Source organism: Myotis davidii, unplaced genomic scaffold (assembly GCF_000327345.1).
Source record: "Myotis davidii unplaced genomic scaffold, ASM32734v1 scaffold1031, whole genome shotgun sequence".
NCBI classification, from domain to species: domain Eukaryota; kingdom Metazoa; phylum Chordata; class Mammalia; order Chiroptera; family Vespertilionidae; genus Myotis; species Myotis davidii.
The window spans coordinates 305,221-324,312 of NW_006283442.1; the positions used below are offsets into that span (position 1 = coordinate 305,221).

The following is a 19,092-nucleotide window of genomic DNA, read 5'->3' on the forward strand; positions in this document are numbered from 1 at the left end:
GCTTCCTGGTGAACACAGATCAGACAGGGGAGGGATGGCTCAGGATAGTTTGCATATGAAGGCATGTTTCTGGTTGGGTCCTTTGTCCCCCCTAAGAACTGGCAAGCTCAGGGAGGTACAGTCTGTCCCCAATTAGAAGATTGTTAAGGTGCCAAAACATTCTATATAATAAAAGGCGAATATGCAAATCCACTGAATGGCAGAATGACAGGTCACTATGACACACACTGACCACCAGGGGGCAGATGGTCAAAGCAGGAGCTGCCCCCAGCCAGCAGGCCCCAGTACAGCCAAGGCAGGTGCCAGTGGGGGCCCTGATCGCCCCACCAGTAGCCCCACAGAGGGAGGCAACCAGCAGCAGTGGTGGGAGGCGGGGCTGGCAAGCGGGCAGCGCCAGGCTTGCCAAGGTGGGTGTCAGCGGAGGTCCCACCAGTCACCCCACAGATCAGCCCTGATCACTGGTCAGGCCTAGGGGACCCTACCTGTGCATGAATTTTGTGCACTGGGCCTTTACTCATAAAATATAAACAGTACAGTGTGTGTGTCTGTACATGTTTTTTGGGAGGAGAGAGGAAGAAAAAGTATTTATTCAATATTTACATTTATTATTTACTGGCCACATAGAACCAAAGTTCCTGGGAGGTAAAATTTTACTTTTTAAGATTAATCTATAGTGTGCCTAACATAGTACAATTAAAGTATAACTTATTACTTGACTAGTTGCCAAGTCATTAGGATATCTTTGAAAGATTTTAAGAAATAAAATAAACAATATAGAGATAGTTATTACAGACTAAAGCTGGAATTAAAGCATCTCTGTCCAAGCCCTATGATAGAATAATGAAACTCTCATTTATTCATATTTGTATTCATATTCATTCCTTCATTCAACAAACATTTATTTGGCATTTATCATGTGCCAGGAACTTGGAAGAAGACTAGGGATGTTCTTTGTACTCAAGGAGCTCACAGTCTAACAATAAAGGGTGAGTCAACAATCAAGTCCAAGGCATATTAAAGAAACTCAGCCAACTGTCCTTTAGTATGTCCCACTTCATTCAGGACTTTTCTGATTGTTTCCTTGTGGTGTTATTTGTTTTCTATCTGCTCCTTACTCCTTCCTCTTTCATTTTCTGTAAACTAGAAAGTTCAAGCTCAAGACTTCGATTCAGAATCAACTCTTTTGGCAAGAATATTTCAAGGTGGTGCTATATGTTTCACATCATATCACAGTAAGAGGCACATAATGTCTGGTTATTCAATTTTTAATTATGTTATCATTGGGTTCAGGTGGTGGCACCCTAAACCCTTTCATCAATTCTTCTCATATTATTAACATTATTGATGATCATTGCCTGAATCAATTATTTTACTAGAGTGTTTTTAAGTTCTATTACTCTATTACATTAAGAAGGGGAATTCTTGGGATTCTTTAATAGAGAAGAACTTCCCCTCATGAACAAGGACTATTTGGTTACTCTGAAATATAGTCCATACTGGCCAGGTAGAATAAATGCTTAATTATTTTTCATTAACTACCAATTTTCAGAGGAAGGAGCTGGTTGGTGTCCTAGTATCTCCAAGGATAGCTAATAATTATATTTTTGTTTTGTTTTATATTTTTGGTTGCTTGCTCTCTTTCATCTCTATGAACTCATAGACTTTATAAATTCAGTGGGTTTCAATCCACTGCAGTCATTCTTTTTTTAAAAAAATATTTTTATTGATTTCATAGAGGAAGGGAGAGGGACAGAGAGATAGAAACATCAATGATGAGAGTCATTGATGAGAATCTTGATCAGCTGTCTACTGGGGATTGAGCCCGCAACCCAGGCATGTGCCCTTGACTGGAATCAAACCCAGGGGAGGTGCAGTCTGTCCCCAATTAGAACCCAGGGGAGGTGCAGTCTGTCCCCGGCTTGCCAGTTCTTAGGGGGAACAAAGGACCCAATCAAACCTGCGGACCCTTCAGTCCGCAGGCCAACGCTCTATCTACTGAGCCAAACCAGGTAGGGCTGCAGTCATTCTTGTTGATGTTAGAATTTGTTACTTTGGTTTGTGGTCCCTTCAAGCTGACTACTGTACTCCTTTCACATGATCCTATTTGTTTGACTTTCATATCCTGGAATTAGGTGTTTCTTTAAAGAGCCTGGAAACCTTTTATGAGGAAATAGTATTTATAAACAATAATATGGGGGCTAGAGGTATTTATTGCTACAGGGTCTTTGATCACTTATTTCTAGGTCTTTTCAGGGGGAAAAGTTAACTACATATTTAAGAAATAAAATGTCAACTAATTCAGATATTTGCATTTAAAATTTAACATTATATATTTATTTTTTCCTCTTACACTGAAGATTTTATTCTGACCACAAAGTTGACCCTTGAACAACATGGATTTGAATTGTGTGGATCACTTATATGCAATTTTTTTCAATACAGTACATGGGCCTCAGTGGTTGAGCACTGACCTATGCACCAAGAAGTCACAGGTTTGCCGTAACCGGTTTGGCTCAGTGGATAGAGCATCGGCCTGCAGACTGAAGGGTCTCAGGTTCGATTCCGGTCAAGGGCATGTACCTTGGCTGCGACCACAACCCCAGTAGTGGGTGTGCAGGAGGCAGCTGATCGATGTTTCTCTCTCATCGATGTTTCTAACTCTCTATCTCTCTCCCTTCCTCTCTGTAAAAAAAAAAAAAGAAGTCACAGGTTTGATTCCTGGTCAGGGCACATGCCGGGGTTGCAGGCTAGATCCCCAGTATGTGCAGGGGGTGTGCAGGAGGCAGTTAATCAATGTGTTTCTCTCTCATCAATTTCTATCTCTTTTCCCCTCTCTCTTCCTCTCTTTCTAAAAATCAATAAAAACATATTTCAAAAAAATACAGTACATGTATTTTCTCTTCCCTGTGATTTGTTCATAATAACATCTTTTCTCTATCCTTTCATTGTAAGAATACAGTATATATTACATACAACATACAAAATATGTGTTAATCTATTATTCATGTTATTGGTAAGTCATCTGGTCAAGATTAGATTATTAGTTAAGTGCTTGGGGGAGTAAAAAGTTATATGTGGATATTCAACTGTGTATGGGGTCAGTATCCCTAACCCATGCATTGTTAAAGGGTCAACTGTACTCATTTATTATATCTTATGACACCTGAAAAATTACAATGCTAACAAAGCCGCTGAATGAAGTTTATAATTTCTTTGTAGTTCTTTCTGTCCTTAAAATATAATCCACTAAGGGTATTTAGTTCAAATAAGGAGTTCTGAAGTCACTAATTTTTTTCTAAGTAATTATGTCATAATATGATATTTAATTATGTCCATTTATTTCATCTAATTTTCAAATTCTAGGTTTCCTTTTCTTTTCTAATTTTATTCTTTGCCCATGTTTCTAGAGAGCGTTAACCTTTTACTTCTTGATTTTTATAAAAGCGCTTTATAAAACAGGAAAATTAACCCTCTTTCTGTTATTTAGCTGTAAACATTTCTTCTTAGTTTTCAGTACCTTTTCCCTTCGCTTGTGGTTTTTTTAAACCATGAAACACATTTTTTAAAATTTCATGTAATAATAAATGCAATACATTTGGAATTTATCCTGCATATGGCACGAGGAAGAGATCCAATTTTGCATTTTTCCAAGTGGCTACCAGTTAGCCAACATCATTTATTTAAGAGTCTATTAAAATAACTGATTTGGAATTTTCATCTTTATCATATCCTAAATTTCATATACTTTGGGGTCTCATTTTGGACTGTCTGATCTGTCCCATTGGTCTATCTGATTGTTCATGCAGCAACACCAATATCACATTGTTTTAAGTGTTCAGGCTTTAATGTCTTACTATCAGGTAGGTAGAGCTAGCTCCCCACTTCTCTCCCACCCAGAACGGCTTTTCTTTGCCAGGGTTTTCCCCAGTTATTCTTCCTTGTATATTTTCCCACAAAAACCTTATTATCAACTTGTCTGACCCCAGAAGAGAAAAAAAGAAAGAAATCAGTTTATATTTGTTTAGGAATCATCTTAAATTTATAGATTAATTTATGAGGAAGTGAAAACCTGAAGTTTTATCTCCTGGTCTAAGATTAGGACATATATGTCCATTTGTTCAAGTCTATTTTTATGCCTTTCAGAAGTGTTTAAATGTTTTCTTTATATAGGTTTTGCTTATTTCTTGTTATTTTATTCCAAAGAATTTATATTTGTTGCTATTTTTTTCTGTTAATCTCACCCGAGAATATTTTATTCATTGATTTTTAGAGAGAGTGGAAGGGAGGGGAAGAGACAGACAGACAGAGAGAAACACCAGTGTGAGAGACACATTGATTGGTTGCCTCCCACACATGCCGACCAAGACTAGGGATTGAGCCTGCAACCAAGGTACCTGCCCTTGACTGGAATCAAACCCTTGACTCTTCCATCCCCAGGTCAATGCTCTAATCACTGAGCAAAACCAGCTAGGGCAGTTTGTTGCTATTTTTATGGGGGTCTTCTAGTAAACTTTATGGCTGTGTACTATTTGTACATAAGAAGGTTACTGATTTCTCAGGCTACCTTTTAATCTATTTAAAAGCAAATAGTCATAGTCTCTTAAAAGCAAAGATTTTAGTTTTCATATAATTTTGTTTGATGGAAGGAATAGTAGCAGTTAAGACTTTCTTAATGTGCATATTCCCACTGTGGGAATTACCTATGTATCACAAGGGCAAACAAAAACTCACCTTTGTATATTCATCTTTGGCCTTGGTAAGCATTCGTAAGATATCTACTTCCTTCCCCTCTCCTGAACTGAGGATCATTGGGGAGATTCCTGCTCCAGCTTCTTGATGGGCTCTCAATTGTTCATACTGAGTTAGGCTAGAAAAGTAGAGGGGAAGAGCCACACAAGGAAAAACAATTCAACACAGATAATTTTTAAAGCCATCCAATTCTCACTCAGTTGCTTTTATCCTGTTATATTCACACCATATAATAAACGGCTAATATGCAAATCAACCAAAGCCATTCCCCATGGGGAGAGGGCCTAAGCCATCAGTTGGACATCCCCCAAGGGCTCCTGGACTGCAAGAGGGCACAGTCCAGGCTGAGGGACACACCCCCCTACTCCGAGTGCACTAATTTTGTGCACCAGGCCTCTAGTATTAAAAATAAGACTGCTTAAGAATTAAAAGAAGGAAAATGAGATTTGAGGGAGGTCCTGAGTTCACTGACTAGATATATGAATCTAGAGTAGAGGTGGGCAAACTCCAACCTGCAGGCCAAATCCTTCCCACTGCTGGTTTTTGTGGAGTTACAAACACAGCCCCTGTCCTTAGGCTGCTGCCTCAGACTTGCCTGCAGAGTTGAGTAGTTGTGACAGAGTAAGTGTGACCTTGCAAAAAAATATTATCTTTACCAACTCCTCATTAAGAGCAATTGAAAGGACTCATTAATTGCTGAGGAAACCCAATTTTAGAGTTCTCAAAAATCAAGCAAACAGCATGGCAAGTCAGAATTCCTCCTTCCTCCAAAGGAAGTCACAGCAAGGTTAATACCAGGTACTCAAATCATGTGGTTCTCTGGAAGTTTGGAAACAGTGAAGATTCCATTCTAGGAGAGGAGCATATGAAAAACAGAGCAATAAGGCATGTCTTCTGTTTTCCTGAAAACAATACAGAAGGGAGACCATATGCTTCTATATGCTGCTAGGTGGCATTGATAAAAACACTTGTTCCTTTTGTGTGCTTTGACTTTTAGCTCAAATTCTTTTATAATTGCCATGAAGTTGGTCCAAGAGATCTGAGTATGTATTGAGAGGTTTAATTCTAACTGAGGAAGGGCTGGAATCCATACACATCAGCTGCTATTGCTAGTCAACAATCCGTTTCCTGCCCCAGCTCTTAAGTAATTAGTGCAGAATGCTGGCGATTTTAACATGGCCTCTTGGCTGAGCTGCAGGGTAATTTTTAATCTACATGAAATCCTGCTATTATTATCCATTGCACAGTTGACAATAACATGAATGTTTTAAGAACTAGTTGTTACAGTGGTAAATACCAGTTTGAACACTATCACAATCTGAAACCTGAGCTAGTTACCTAAAATTAGCTATCATCACGAGCTAGATTTTCAGAAATAAATTATATTTACTGTATGTAAAGGTGGTCCCAAAGTTTCATTTTTGGGAATCACTTTTTAGTAATTTCATTGGCCAAAATCTAAAATTGCAAATGTTTCTTTTGCATATAGAGCTGTTTTGTCAACTCATATGGGCAGCAGTTACACTATGTGCTCAGCTGAGTCCAGTCACGACCTGAGATACAGCACGAGTGGGAAATATGTCATTCTGGGCTCTAAACCAGCGGTCGCCAACCTTTCGGACCTCATGGACCACCAGTGGTCCGTGGACCAGTGGTTGGCGACCACTGCTCTAAACCATTCCTATAAACAGCAGGGAAGTGTGACTGCCTCACAGCACAAGCACTGGGCTCAAGAACTGCTCAAAGATGGAGAAATCACAAGGTAGCATGAGATTAGAAGAAAAAGAGATAGAGATAGAGATAGAGATAGAGATAGAGATAGAGATAGAGATAGAGAGAGAGAGAGAGAAAACAAAGACCATCCTAAGTACTCACAGTGTTGGAGGGTGGGGAAACCCTGAGCCTCTACAACTATGGGTATGCACTTAAAGGAAAGTATTTAGGCAGGAAGGAAATGAAAGATCAAAGAGAATCTAGAAGAGCCTTTCAGAATGTCTCCCAATGTTCTTTCTACTAATAGACATACTGATAACTTTCAAAGAAAAATTGTCAAATGACAAATAAGGAAGATATTACGGAAAATTGCCATTTGGAACAACTCATATTACAGGTATTTCACACATGCAGAAAACAATGAGGTGAGCCATTCCACATGATAAATGTTACCTAGTGAAAATGTAAAAAGTTGTATTTATGTCTCTTTTTCACTTATAAAGTAATAGTAAATGTTTTTCCTAACCACTTGAAAACAATTGCTGTAAGAGATATATTCTGCTAAGATTATGGTGTAGTTACGCATACTTAGAAATGTAAACAAAAGCACCAGGTCCTAAAAAATAGTACGCAGTCTTTCAGCACTTACTTTTTCATAAGTTCTGCAATTCTTTGGCATTCTTCCTTATCATAAAACCAAATTCCATAAATGGACACTGCAAAAACACATCAAACAAATTATGAGCATCTTCAAAACTACAAAATTAAAAGAAAGTTTCTCTCCATCTTGAAAGAAACACACAACTATTGAATAAATGAAACCAATCATTGGAATTAAAGCTTGAAAACCTAACACCAGAGTTTATTTATTTATTTATTTTTCTTTATTGATTAAGGTATTACATATGTGTCCTTATCCCCCCATTAGAATTTTTTACGCCCACAGAGAAATCTATAGTGGTCTTATGCACACACACACACAGGCCCCCCCCTCCCCCCCCCCGTCAATATAAGTCTGTTGTCCTTAAAAATATAACACCGGAACATAATAAGCATTTGGTAAATGCTTCTTAATGAATGACTAGAGATTGAAAATGAAATTGGAATTCTAAACTCCTGGCTTTGAAACATAATGTTTCCATATTCCATTTGCACATTTCACATACATATTTCATCTTTATTTTCAGGTATTCAGACACCTGATGCACAAATTAGGTCTAGGAACCCCTCTCTCTTTTCCTTCTCCCAGGTAAATGTTAACTGAGAAATTGGCTTTTTAAGATGTAAGTTAGGATAGGGTCTGGAAAAATTAGATTCCATAATAAATCTCTGACTTCAAAATATCTGTACAGAAAATTTACAATTGTTGATAGCTTAGAAACAACTGTGACTATCATTTAGTAATGAATGAGTAATTGGTATTGATCAATATAACAATTTTCCAATAAGTTGTATACTTTGGTATGGACCTATCTATATCATTTTTATAGCAAAAACTAAAGAGTTCCAAGCAATGTATAAATACCTAATTGAAGACCTGGTGATATTATCACGTAAATAATGCACTCATTACATATACATTTAAAAATCTTCATTGAAAATAGTGGTAATGTTATAAGGCAATGAAAACCAATAAAAAACATTTTTTAAAAGGAAAACATTTATAATTTATACTTTCAAAACATCCTATATAATAAAGAGGTAGTATGCAAATTGACCATCACACCCTTGCGCAAGATGGCTGCCACACGATGGCTGGCAGGGCAGGGTAGTTTGGGGCAATCAGGTTGGCAGGGGAAGGCAGTTGGGGGTGACTGGGCCTGCAGGGGAGGGAAGTTGGGGATGATCAGATCAGCAGAAGAGGGCAGTTGGGGGGCGGTACTGGGCCTGCAGGGGAGGGCAGTTGGGGGTGACCAGGCCGGGAGGGGAGGACAGTTAGGGGCGATTGGACAGGTAGGCAGGCGAACGGTTGGGAGTCAGCAGTCCTGGATTGTGAGAGGGATGTCCGACTGCTGGTTTAGGCCCGATCCCACAGGGATTTTGCATGCCGGGCCTCTAGTCCTATATAATAAAAGGGTAACATGCAAATTGACTCTAACAGTAAATGACCAGATGACCGCTGAGCCAGTCACTATGAGGTGCACTAACCCCCTCTTGGTCCCTTTCCCTGGCAGGCAGGCTCCAATTGCTGCGGGGGCGGGACCAGCGAGCGGGCGGAAACAGCCAACCTCTTGGTCCCTTCCCCCCGCCATCAGGCACCGATCCCTGGATGGCGAACGGGAACTGGGGGTGGGTGGTGGCAGGAGGCGGGACCGGCTGTGGGGAGCTGGGGGAGATGCCCCTGATTGCAGGCCAGACCTAGGGACCGTACCCATGCATGAATTTCTGGTGCCGGGCCTCTAGTTTAATTATATAAATATTATTTGGTCATTAAAACAGCTGTGATGTTTTATTATTATTGTTGTTGATTTCAGAGAAGAAAAGAGAGAGAGAAACGTCAATGATGAGAGAGAATCATTGATTGGCTGTGTCCTGCACACCCCACAGTGGAGATCAAGCCTGCAATCCAGGCATATGCCCTGACTGGGAATTGAACTGTGATCTCCTGGTTCATAGGTTGACACTCAACCACGGAGCCATGCCAGCCAGGTTGTGATGTTTTACTAGTAACCACGACATTTCCCCCCACTCATGAGACCAATGCTTTGGTGTGTATATCTGCTTCTTGTCAATAATGATTCAGATGTCAGTAAGTATAGGAAATGTCTTTTTAGTGTAATTTTAAGCAGTTATCTTAAAAGGAATCTTATAAATCTGAATTACTAACTTGCCGAAAGGTAGCAATGGGCTTTTAACTGTTTGTATGATTAGTGTACCAGGAGTCTTTATCTTACCTACCTACATGTATGAAGGGGTAAAAGTGGAAGAAAACAGCTTTTCCTTGAACAGGACCATTTTATCTTCTTAGAACTTCATATCTTGCCTTTAATACAATGACAATCTTTTGAAAAAGAACATCTGAGTTCTGAAGCTAATGGGCTGTAACAGCCTTTATGTCAAAAAGAAATTCTTCCATTTCAAGATTAAATGTATATCTTGAAACTTTTATTCAAGGTTGTTTCCAGTCCATCAACATTGTTTTACCCTGATTGCCTACACAGATTCCTACATACTAACCCACCTAGTTTCATGTTCTTGTAAATAAGTACATGCCATTTGGCTATTTAATAGGTTTATGTGTTTTGGTGGTTTTAATCTTAGTTACAAAACTAGGAACCCGGTCTATTTTTTGGTTACCCATTTTTTTTCCTTGAAGACTGAATCTTCCAAAACTATCAAAGGAGAAAAGGGTAGCATGGGAGACAAACAGCATAGCTAACAACATTCGCGGCCCAATGGTGGAGAAAAAAAACAGCCATTTGGTCTCATCAGTAGGACATATTAGTAGAAATATTTTGGGTATCATTTTTTTTTGATGTTACACATTTGTGGCATTTGACATAAGGAACTAGATTTTCCTAAGGGCAGGATGCCAAGTAAACCGTTGATACAAACAGAAACACAATTTGACAATACCATTGCCACGAGATAACTGAAATGCAGAATTAGGGAAGGAAAATGCTACAGAAACATCTTTCAGATGTCAAAGAATGAAGGAAGACTGGGTTTTAAAGTGATTATATAAGACATTGTGGAGATTTCTTTAGGGCATGACCATTTATCTACAAAGCAACTTGACTTTAAGATTAAAATGAACCATTTTGAAATAGCTCTTTTCTTTCCAGTTAATATTTAGTTTGAACACAAAATTTAAAAAGCCAAAGGGTGGGGTGGGGTGGGAACAGATTTACCAACAGTCCTGGCAACGGAAAGGTAGCACCAAGATAAAATGTAGAACTGGGCCTAATTTTTTTCTCCCTAAAATAGTTTTGCCACTTGAGCTGCATTCCACTGGGAAAGGGGCAGCAGTGAATTACATTAAAGTGCACATTCCAACTGAAGTTTTCTGTTTCTTAGGCCCAAGGTCCACCGACCCCTGGACAAACCTATCACTCTTCTACACAAGAGAGTGTATCAGAGCAGCTCGTGGTGACAAATAAAAACCAGAGATCATCATGCCTTGGGAGGTGATGAGCTGCCAGGCTGACAGAAACCATTAACCTCACATTTCAATCCCAGTTTTCCTGTAAAGCCACTGGGGGAGAGGACACCTTACGTAGACAGTGAGCACAGCAGGAAGGAAAGAAAAAGACAAGGTTGAGAAGAACCACAAAAGAGATGTGGTTTTTAGGATTCTAAAACTTAAAGTCATTCCTGTCACCTAAATTTGTAGTGATGTGATATGGCCGCATTAACTTATGCAGCTCAGAAATGCGACTGTGAGAATGATTTCTAGGTTTTAAAAAATTACAAGGAGAAAAGCTCACGGGCAGGATATTTGCTTATTTTAAAAATCTGACCTATTAGTACGCATCTGGATATTCACCATGCTTCGAGCCTTTGTTCAGCCTGCTACGCCTGCATACCAGCCGCTTCCCAGTCACCCGTCTGCTGAAACAGAGGTGAAGTTTAAGGGCACTCTGGTGCATGAAGCTCAACTCAACTGTTTTTACACCCCTCCTGGAGGTAAGAAACCCAAAAGTGGAGTAAAGAATAGAAAGAACATGTTGAAATGTACTCTAAAATACTTTAATGATGCCTAGAATGTGTGACTCCCCCACTCTAAGGACTCATCTTTTTGGCAGGCCTCTTCATATTTAATACAGGATCTTTAACAGAACAGTTGTGAAATTGTGCCTAAAATTGCACTGCCCTGGTTTATGTCATGATTTGGAAATTCTCAGTTGGGTAAAAGAAAAGCAGTGTTCGGGGCAACAGGCAATGCAACATTGCCTCTACTTATCTGCTAAAACACCAATCTTCTACTTGCCTTTTAATTCTGCAAGGAAGATTAAGGAAAGCAAAATTTCCATATTAGATTTCATGTTTGATGAGAGTAAGCTGATTATTTCATAATGATATTTTCTTCTTTTTAAATTTCTTCAGCAGAAAAATCTAAAGCTGATCAAATTTAAGAGGCTACTTCAGAGGTCATTAGAGGCAATATCAAATATCCTTAAATGCACATCCATTTAGAGCCCCTTTTGCTTATAAACATGACGCATTAGTTCATTCCGGATGCTCTTTAGGGATTGACTTCATTTAGTTTATGTTCCTAATAAATATTTCTATACAATCTGTTCTTTTAAGACATATATCATTTGTTTTATATTTTATCCCAAATATATTTACATTCCAAATTACAAATGGTAGCTTACAACCTTTTAACAAGGATTCATGCTAATATTTGTGCAAGTTTAAAATACGGCATATTTCCATATACGTAGTAAGTAGATAATAAATAATTATATAGGTAAGATTTAAACAGACAGAGTAAGAATATCTTATGTGGTAATGCTCTTCTCTCTCTCTAAATTGCAAATTTCTCTCAAAATGATAGGAAAATGTATTTTTCTTGATCAGTATGTAGCAAGAAGTCATTTAAATTCTCTTTTTACTAAGAAAGTCATGAAACAGTGACATTGTAATTATACAGATCTCTTCTGGGCACTTAAAGATAAACCACAATCTAAAAAAATTCCTTCAAACCCCATTCCTTTCATGAAGTCTTTCTCAAATGAGTGGGCTGATAATCCCAATGTAAGGACCAAGAACTTCTAACCATGTATTTGGTGGAAACAATATATCTTGATTCACTGTACCATTTACCAGGTTTTTATAAGTTTGACTATATTGATGACTTGTTACTGGCATCTGGTAGTTAGCCCACACACTCAGCTATTACCCTTCTGAAAGATTGCAAGATAGTTAACAAATTAGAAAATTAGAACTATGAAACTTTAGAGTTGGAAGTAAGCTAAGAAGTGTGCAGTTCAATCATCTATTTCGCTAATGAGTAATATATGGTCTTACAAGGCTAAATGACTTAGCCAAAGTCATTTTTCTTAGTTTAATCTGTTTTCTCTAAAATACGCCTTTCCCCATTCTTACAAATGAAATGAAAAAGTATTATAACAATTTTTATGTTTGATTGATTTGTAGTCTTGGTTATGTGAGTTTATGTGGAGTTTCAAAAGGAGAAAAAGAAAGATGGAAGGGAGAAAGGGAGGAATGTTGAGAGGAGGAAAGAGAGAGGAAAGAAAGAAAAGGGAATTGAGATTTCTAGTACTGGCTGTATTTTTATGGCAGTAAATGCTCGAATAACAATCATGTTGCCTGGGTACTACATGCACAGATGGAAAACATAGGCTGTGTTTGGCTGCTCTGTACTTCTTCCTCATTTGGCATGCTTTCCACTAAAATTGTTTATTTCGGCAGGTTCTTTAATGCCTTTAAAATAATGTTCTTTCATTCACCTCTGCCTTAGCTTTACTGAGCAAACACGGGCACAATCTTATAAAACAAAATTTTAGCTGGCCTCTGAGAGTCTACATAACACTGTTATCTTTGGCCCTTGGTCTGGTTCTTTTCATATGACATAGTTTTACTGCACCTCACAAGTCAGTGATCCCATGATCTCAGAATATTGGAAGGTTTACAGTAGATGAAACTTCTTTTATGGGTGACTAATGGTCATGAAACTTTTGGGGGAAACAGTAGAAAACCTAAACAAATACTGTGAAGTAAAACAACCTTCCCTTTCTAAATAAATTACCTTCATTCGAAAGTTAATGTCATAAAAACAATAACAAAAAATAACCCCTCAAAGCATTATACTAATTTGGATTAAATTAATATGTATCTCAAACTGTAAATGAGAATTTATCATCTTCAAAGAAAAAAATAAATTTGTCTTTTTAAAAGTTTTCTTTTATAACAAATGCATGTTATGTCAGTAGACCTTCTGAATCTCCACAGAGGTCATTATCCTCCCAAAGTGGGAATCTTGAGATCTGCTACTACCTACTCTCAGGTTCATGAAAGGTCAAATGGAATCTTCTTCATTAATAATAACTTCCTAATTTGATTTATTTTATGGAAAGTTCCTTTAATCTAAGAAATTTAACAGACTAAATAAACATTTAAAAAAAATAGGAAGCAGAAAAAGCCACAGGTAATAATAAATATAAATAAGAACTAGAGGCCCGGTGCATGAAATTCGTGCACTTGGGGGGGGGTGTCCCTCAGCCTGGCCTGTGCCCTCTAGCATTCCAGGAGCTCTGGGAGGATGTCCGACTGATGGCTGAGTGGGCCTAAGCTGTCAGTCGGACATCCCTAGCATTGTCATGGAGGCGGGAGAGGCTCCCACCACTGCCACTGTGCTCGCCAGCCGTGAGCCCAGCTTCTGGCTGAGCAGTGCTCCCCCTGTGGGAGCACACTGACCACCAGGGGGCAGCTCCTGCATTTAGTATCTGCCCCCAGTAGTCAGTGAGCATCACAGTGACCGGTCATTCCACCATTCGGTCATTTGCTCCCTAGCATTGTCATGGAGGCGGGAGAGGCTCCCACCACTGCCACTGTGCTCGCCAGCCGTGAGCCCAGCTTCTGGCTGAGCAGTGCTCCCCCTGTGGGAGCACACTGACCACCAGGGGGCAGCTCCTGCATTTAGTATCTGCCCCCAGTAGTCAGTGAGCATCACAGTGACCGGTCATTCCACCATTCGGTCATTTGCGCTTCCTGGAGGTGCTGGTAGGGGCACTAGGGTTACTCCCCCTAGCAAGGCTGAAGGGGGAGTAACTGTCAAACCTTTCTGTTTGGCGCCATTCTTTACATTGTACGTGGCTGTTTCGCAGCTGTACCTGCTCAGGGCGGGGCTCCAATCTCCTGGAGTGGGTGGGGGCTGGGCCAGGGCAGGGCCAGGAGGGCAGGTTTAGCTGTGCCCCCAGCAAGGTTCATCACACTTCCACTGAGGAGACAGCGCTGCTGCTGTCGGGGGTTGGTGGTGGGGTGGGGGGAAGAGTCTGACCCTGAGAGGCTGCTCAGGCCTGCCTCCACCTGGGTCTGGAGTTGTAGGGAGGAGAGGTGTGCCCAGTCCAAGCGGAGGGGGGCCTGGCAGAGGGATTGGAAGAGCTCCCAGTGGACGCTTCCTCTTCCTTCTTTGCAGTCGGGCTCCTGTCAGGTGCTCTCCTCAGACCCCGGGAACTTGGCTCCAGCTGCCCGCCCCCTGCTGTGCATGCATCAATATGCAAATTGGTTGTTATGGGGAACAGCTTAACGGCAATTAGCATATTACCTCTCTTTATGTATAGATGACTTATTCTATTTTGTTGGCCATTTAAATTTATATTTCCATTTTGTTCATAATCTTGGTGATTAATTTCAAAATCTCCTGGGACACAGATAACAACATGGGTTCCCTAAAGTGTCTTCCCCTTTCACTGAGCTCCTACTCAGCCTTAAGGACTCAATCTTTCTCATAATCCGCCAGGATAAATAGTCTCAACTTCTTCTTTGCCCCCAGTTATTTGTACATCCTTTGATTAAAACAAACAAAATGAAATACATACCATTATTAAGTACTTTGCAACCGTTCCCTCTGCTAGACTATGAGCTCTGGGAAGGTAGGATTTGGTTAATACACCCAGCATGATGACTAGCATGAGTACACATTCAACAAATGTTTGCTAAGATGAGCTGAAATCTAAGACTTAAAGACCTTACACCATCGACATTACTTATAATTGCTCATATTAATAGTTCTCACTCTCCTGGCTTCATAGAACATCACAGACAAGATGTGCCTAGATCCTCTGTATGGACATTGTACCTCCTACAAGGGTCACAGCAGGGGTGGATTCTCTTCACATTGCCCCTTCTGTTCTCCTACTAACTTCACTCAGAGTTTATTTTGCTTTAAACATTTAATAATTTTAGGCATAAGTGGTATTGATGGGAATTTGTCTTTAGGGTATAAACTCCTTAGAGTGTATATTTCTATTGATCCAGCACTGCGTAGGCAATAATGTACTCATTTTATGTGTATTTATTATACAACAATTTTACCATATACCAGTCTTCCTGATACCTGTCAGGCACTGGCACCTAAGAGTTCAAAGAATGAGATCAATCTGCCAAATCACATGCATTGTTTTCAGAGTGTAACTAATAGCACTTTAATCTAGCAGAAAAATAAGATATTCATATTCCAGTCATGTCTCACAGTAGTAATCTAAAGCTTACATTTACAAGTACAAAAATTATCTTAAAATATACTATTTATGTGCAATGTCAGTTATTCCAAGAACGCATTGAAAATGTACTATTTTATGTAAATCTCAATGTAGCAAAATGAGTCCAATCACATAGAAACTACAGTTTGTGAGAAAGATATGTTTAAGGTAAATATAAAATAGAATATTTCTATAGGTCAAAATTTGTTCTGCAACAAACTTCCTCATATTTGTATCAGATTATTTAATCAAGGGTTTAATAATTATAGGAAAAGCTTTGCCCCCAAATACCCTAACTATAAAACATAAATGATCACTAAAAATTTTCTAAGATTTTATATAGTAGTGTTCTAGCAAAAGGAGACTAACACTACTTCTTAATTGAAGAAAAGTGAGCCAGAGTTTCTGTCTTCTTTTCATTTTGACCTTAATCTATAATTATGAATATAACAGATACCACTTTACTGCAGTCCTTTATGTTATAAACAGTTAAATCACGTTTGGGTTCTACTATTAAATAAAAGCTCTAAGGTTGTATGTAGGATAATTCTAACACCAATTCTTAACTAAAATTATTTTCTTTCTCCAAAAATACCCCTAAGAGCATGAAAAAAAATTATAATTTTTCCTTCTGTGGGTTAAGAAGTAAATTAACTCAAAAGTTACAATTTGATTACTTAAAACTATTTTCTAAGTGATTTTTGGACAAAAGTCAGTAATATAAAAAATAGACTCTAAAAGAACAGACATGAACAGTCAATGTAGCCAAAATGAGCACTTACTATAAGCAAAGCACTGCATTAGGGTAGGAAAACTAAAAGGTCCTTCACTATTAATCATTGATCCAGCTTTTCTCTGCCAAAATGTAGACTTCTACCATGCCAAACTGGGTTCTCAAAAACAAAATAGGAAATACACTCAAGCCACAATATTGCTCTCTGTATGTTACTCTCGCATAGTATCTGTATATCACCAACCATATATGACTTTGCCACATGGGTTCTTCCTCATCTAAGCATGCCAGATTAAGTTCAGATGCATACACATTTTCCCATTAAATTCATGTGAAGATCCTATATACAGTGAGCCCCTAATCATAAGTTATGGAAGTGTAGAGACTGTGTAAATTAGATAAGTATTGTTTACCCGTATTGTATGTGTTTTAAGGAGCTACCAAGTATCACAACTCAACACATGGTAAAACAAAGACATAAAACCCAAAGGTACCACAGGATTCAAAAGTGACATTTTGCTTTGCACGATGCTTTTCAGAGCCATCTTTAAATGATAGAATGCCAGTTCCTATGTAAACAGTATTCTTTAGAGCAGGGGTCCTCAAACTACTGCCCGCATGTGGCCCGCGGCATTTGGCCCGCTGAAAACATTTATCCGGCCCGCTGGGTGTCTTTGCCGCCGCTGCCTGTTGCTTAGCAGCCAACTTGTTTTTTTTTAAACTATAGTCCGGCCCTCCAACCGTCTGAGGGACACTGAACTGGCTCCCTGTTTAAAAAGTTTGAGGACCCCTGCTTTAGAATTTAGATCTCTTCCTTTCCATACAAGTGGGTAATGACAGAGAGAACAAAAAAGTAATTCTGGGTTTAAGGTCGGAGTGACAAGTTTCATCACTCAAGTCATGGGAGATGTGTAACCCTTAACCATATTAAAACACATTAGCTCTCAGAGCAATGGCACATAATAAATAGATCCATTTTTTTCAGTTAGAATGACAATGGAGGCTTATAGGCACAGGATGACCACGCTATAATATTTTAATTTTAGTGGCTTCTTTCTTTTTCCCTAAGAAGCATAGACTTAACTGGTTGAAAGAGTCTTTGAAGGTTATCTAGTGCAACCAACAACTCCTCTCACAGTAAAAAAGCCTAAAGATTGTATAGGTTACCCAGTCTGATTAAATATGAAATATCAGATTCCTTGTCTCCCATTCCATACTGCACATGGTTTGAATGAGTTTACTTTAAATAATATTCTATTGTTATTCCTGCAAATACTAAATTCTGCCTGGTAAAAATGTCAAATATTTTCAGCCATATAATTACTTTAAAGATATTTCTTGACTCTAGACTGCTTCAGGAGTTCAATAAAATATCTAAAAATGTATGCAGAATGGTGTGTATATATGCGAACAGATGTTCTCTTGGAAGTCTGGAAGTACAAAGCATAGAGCCCTGGAACAATGCCTAGTATGGAAAACATTTGAGGGAGCCAGGCAGGAATGAAGGAAATTCATTTGCTTCTCAATGGGATTTGTGACTCAAAGAAAATTAACTACTATTTAAGGCTATCAATATACCAATAAATATCTTAAAATAGAAAAACAAACTCTCAATTATCTGTAGGCAGATAACGTAGCTTTCATTCTCTTAGTAATAAATTTACACATCATTCACTTTTAACCTTTCAAGTTGCTTTTGTAATAATTGCCTGAGCTGATTCCAAGGTTAAGAAAACAAAGTCTCAAGGTCTTAGAATTTGTTAAGTTGGAAGACCTTTTATTCCTCACATGGCCTGAAGCCTAGGAGAGGCTTGCCAAGCACAGGCCCCTTAGCATCATCAGCCATGGAAAGGGCAAAACACACAGCTCAGCTTCCCTTACTGCTTTGTATTCGCCGAGAGGTAGGATTTTCCATCTCTGCTGCCAAGTGAGGATAGGGAAGAATTTTGAAAAACTGGACAACTTTGTGGCTCTTTCTCAATCACCCCAAGCAGAGTACCTTCAAAATTGGACAAAACATCGGACATATCCGATAATAATAAGAGCATAATATGCAAATCGACCAATCAAACAGCAGAAAGACCATCCGGATGACCTTCCAACCATGCTATGACACGCAATGGCCTCAAGCCAACCAAGGCGGATGCGATGTGATTCGAATCCATGCACCAGGCCTCTGATCCAACCCGAGGGGTCCCGGATTGCGAGAGGGTGCAGGCCAGGCTGAGGGACACTCCCCTTCCTGTGCATGATTTTGTGCACTGGGCCTCTATAATACACAATATAACACTTCTAGAATTAATATAAATGATTTGGGAATTACTTTAAGTACCTTGTATGTATCTATTTCTTATCCAGATCTGTTTGCATTCTGTGTTTATTTGGTACCACAGAATACAAATAAGATATAAAATGTAGTCTTTGTCCACACAGGGCCTGTAATTCCCTCATGCCACTGCTTTCTCAACTAATTAATGGTGATATAATGGCAGAGCAAACATTTCACAAAATGCACTCTTTAGAGAGCAATGTTGCTTCCAAATTATGACCTATCCGTGTTTGCACTCTCTGCTATTATTTATCATGGTATATAGAGGAACATTTCAATTGGCGCTTTGGAATAAATTAAAGTTACAGCTTGTAATGTGTTCTATAATAGCCATCAAGAAAAGACCGATAATTCTATTTTAAAATCTAATTAGTTGTTTACCATACATTTTGTTCTAG

The 19,092-nt window shown here is 38.9% G+C and overlaps 1 protein-coding gene across 1 annotated transcript in view; it reads right to left on the reverse strand.

The window, feature by feature from the left end:
• Positions 1 to 19,092, reverse strand: part of DCP1B (decapping mRNA 1B) — a 45,914-nt gene that overhangs the window by 13,995 nt on the left and 12,827 nt on the right. Inside the window, exons 3-4 of the mRNA XM_015564352.1 lie at positions 7,112 to 7,178; positions 4,732 to 4,867 (exon numbers count right to left, since the gene is read on the reverse strand). Coding sequence (XP_015419838.1) covers positions 4,732 to 4,867; positions 7,112 to 7,178 — 203 coding nt within the window. The remainder of the gene's footprint in view (positions 1 to 4,731; positions 4,868 to 7,111; positions 7,179 to 19,092) is intronic.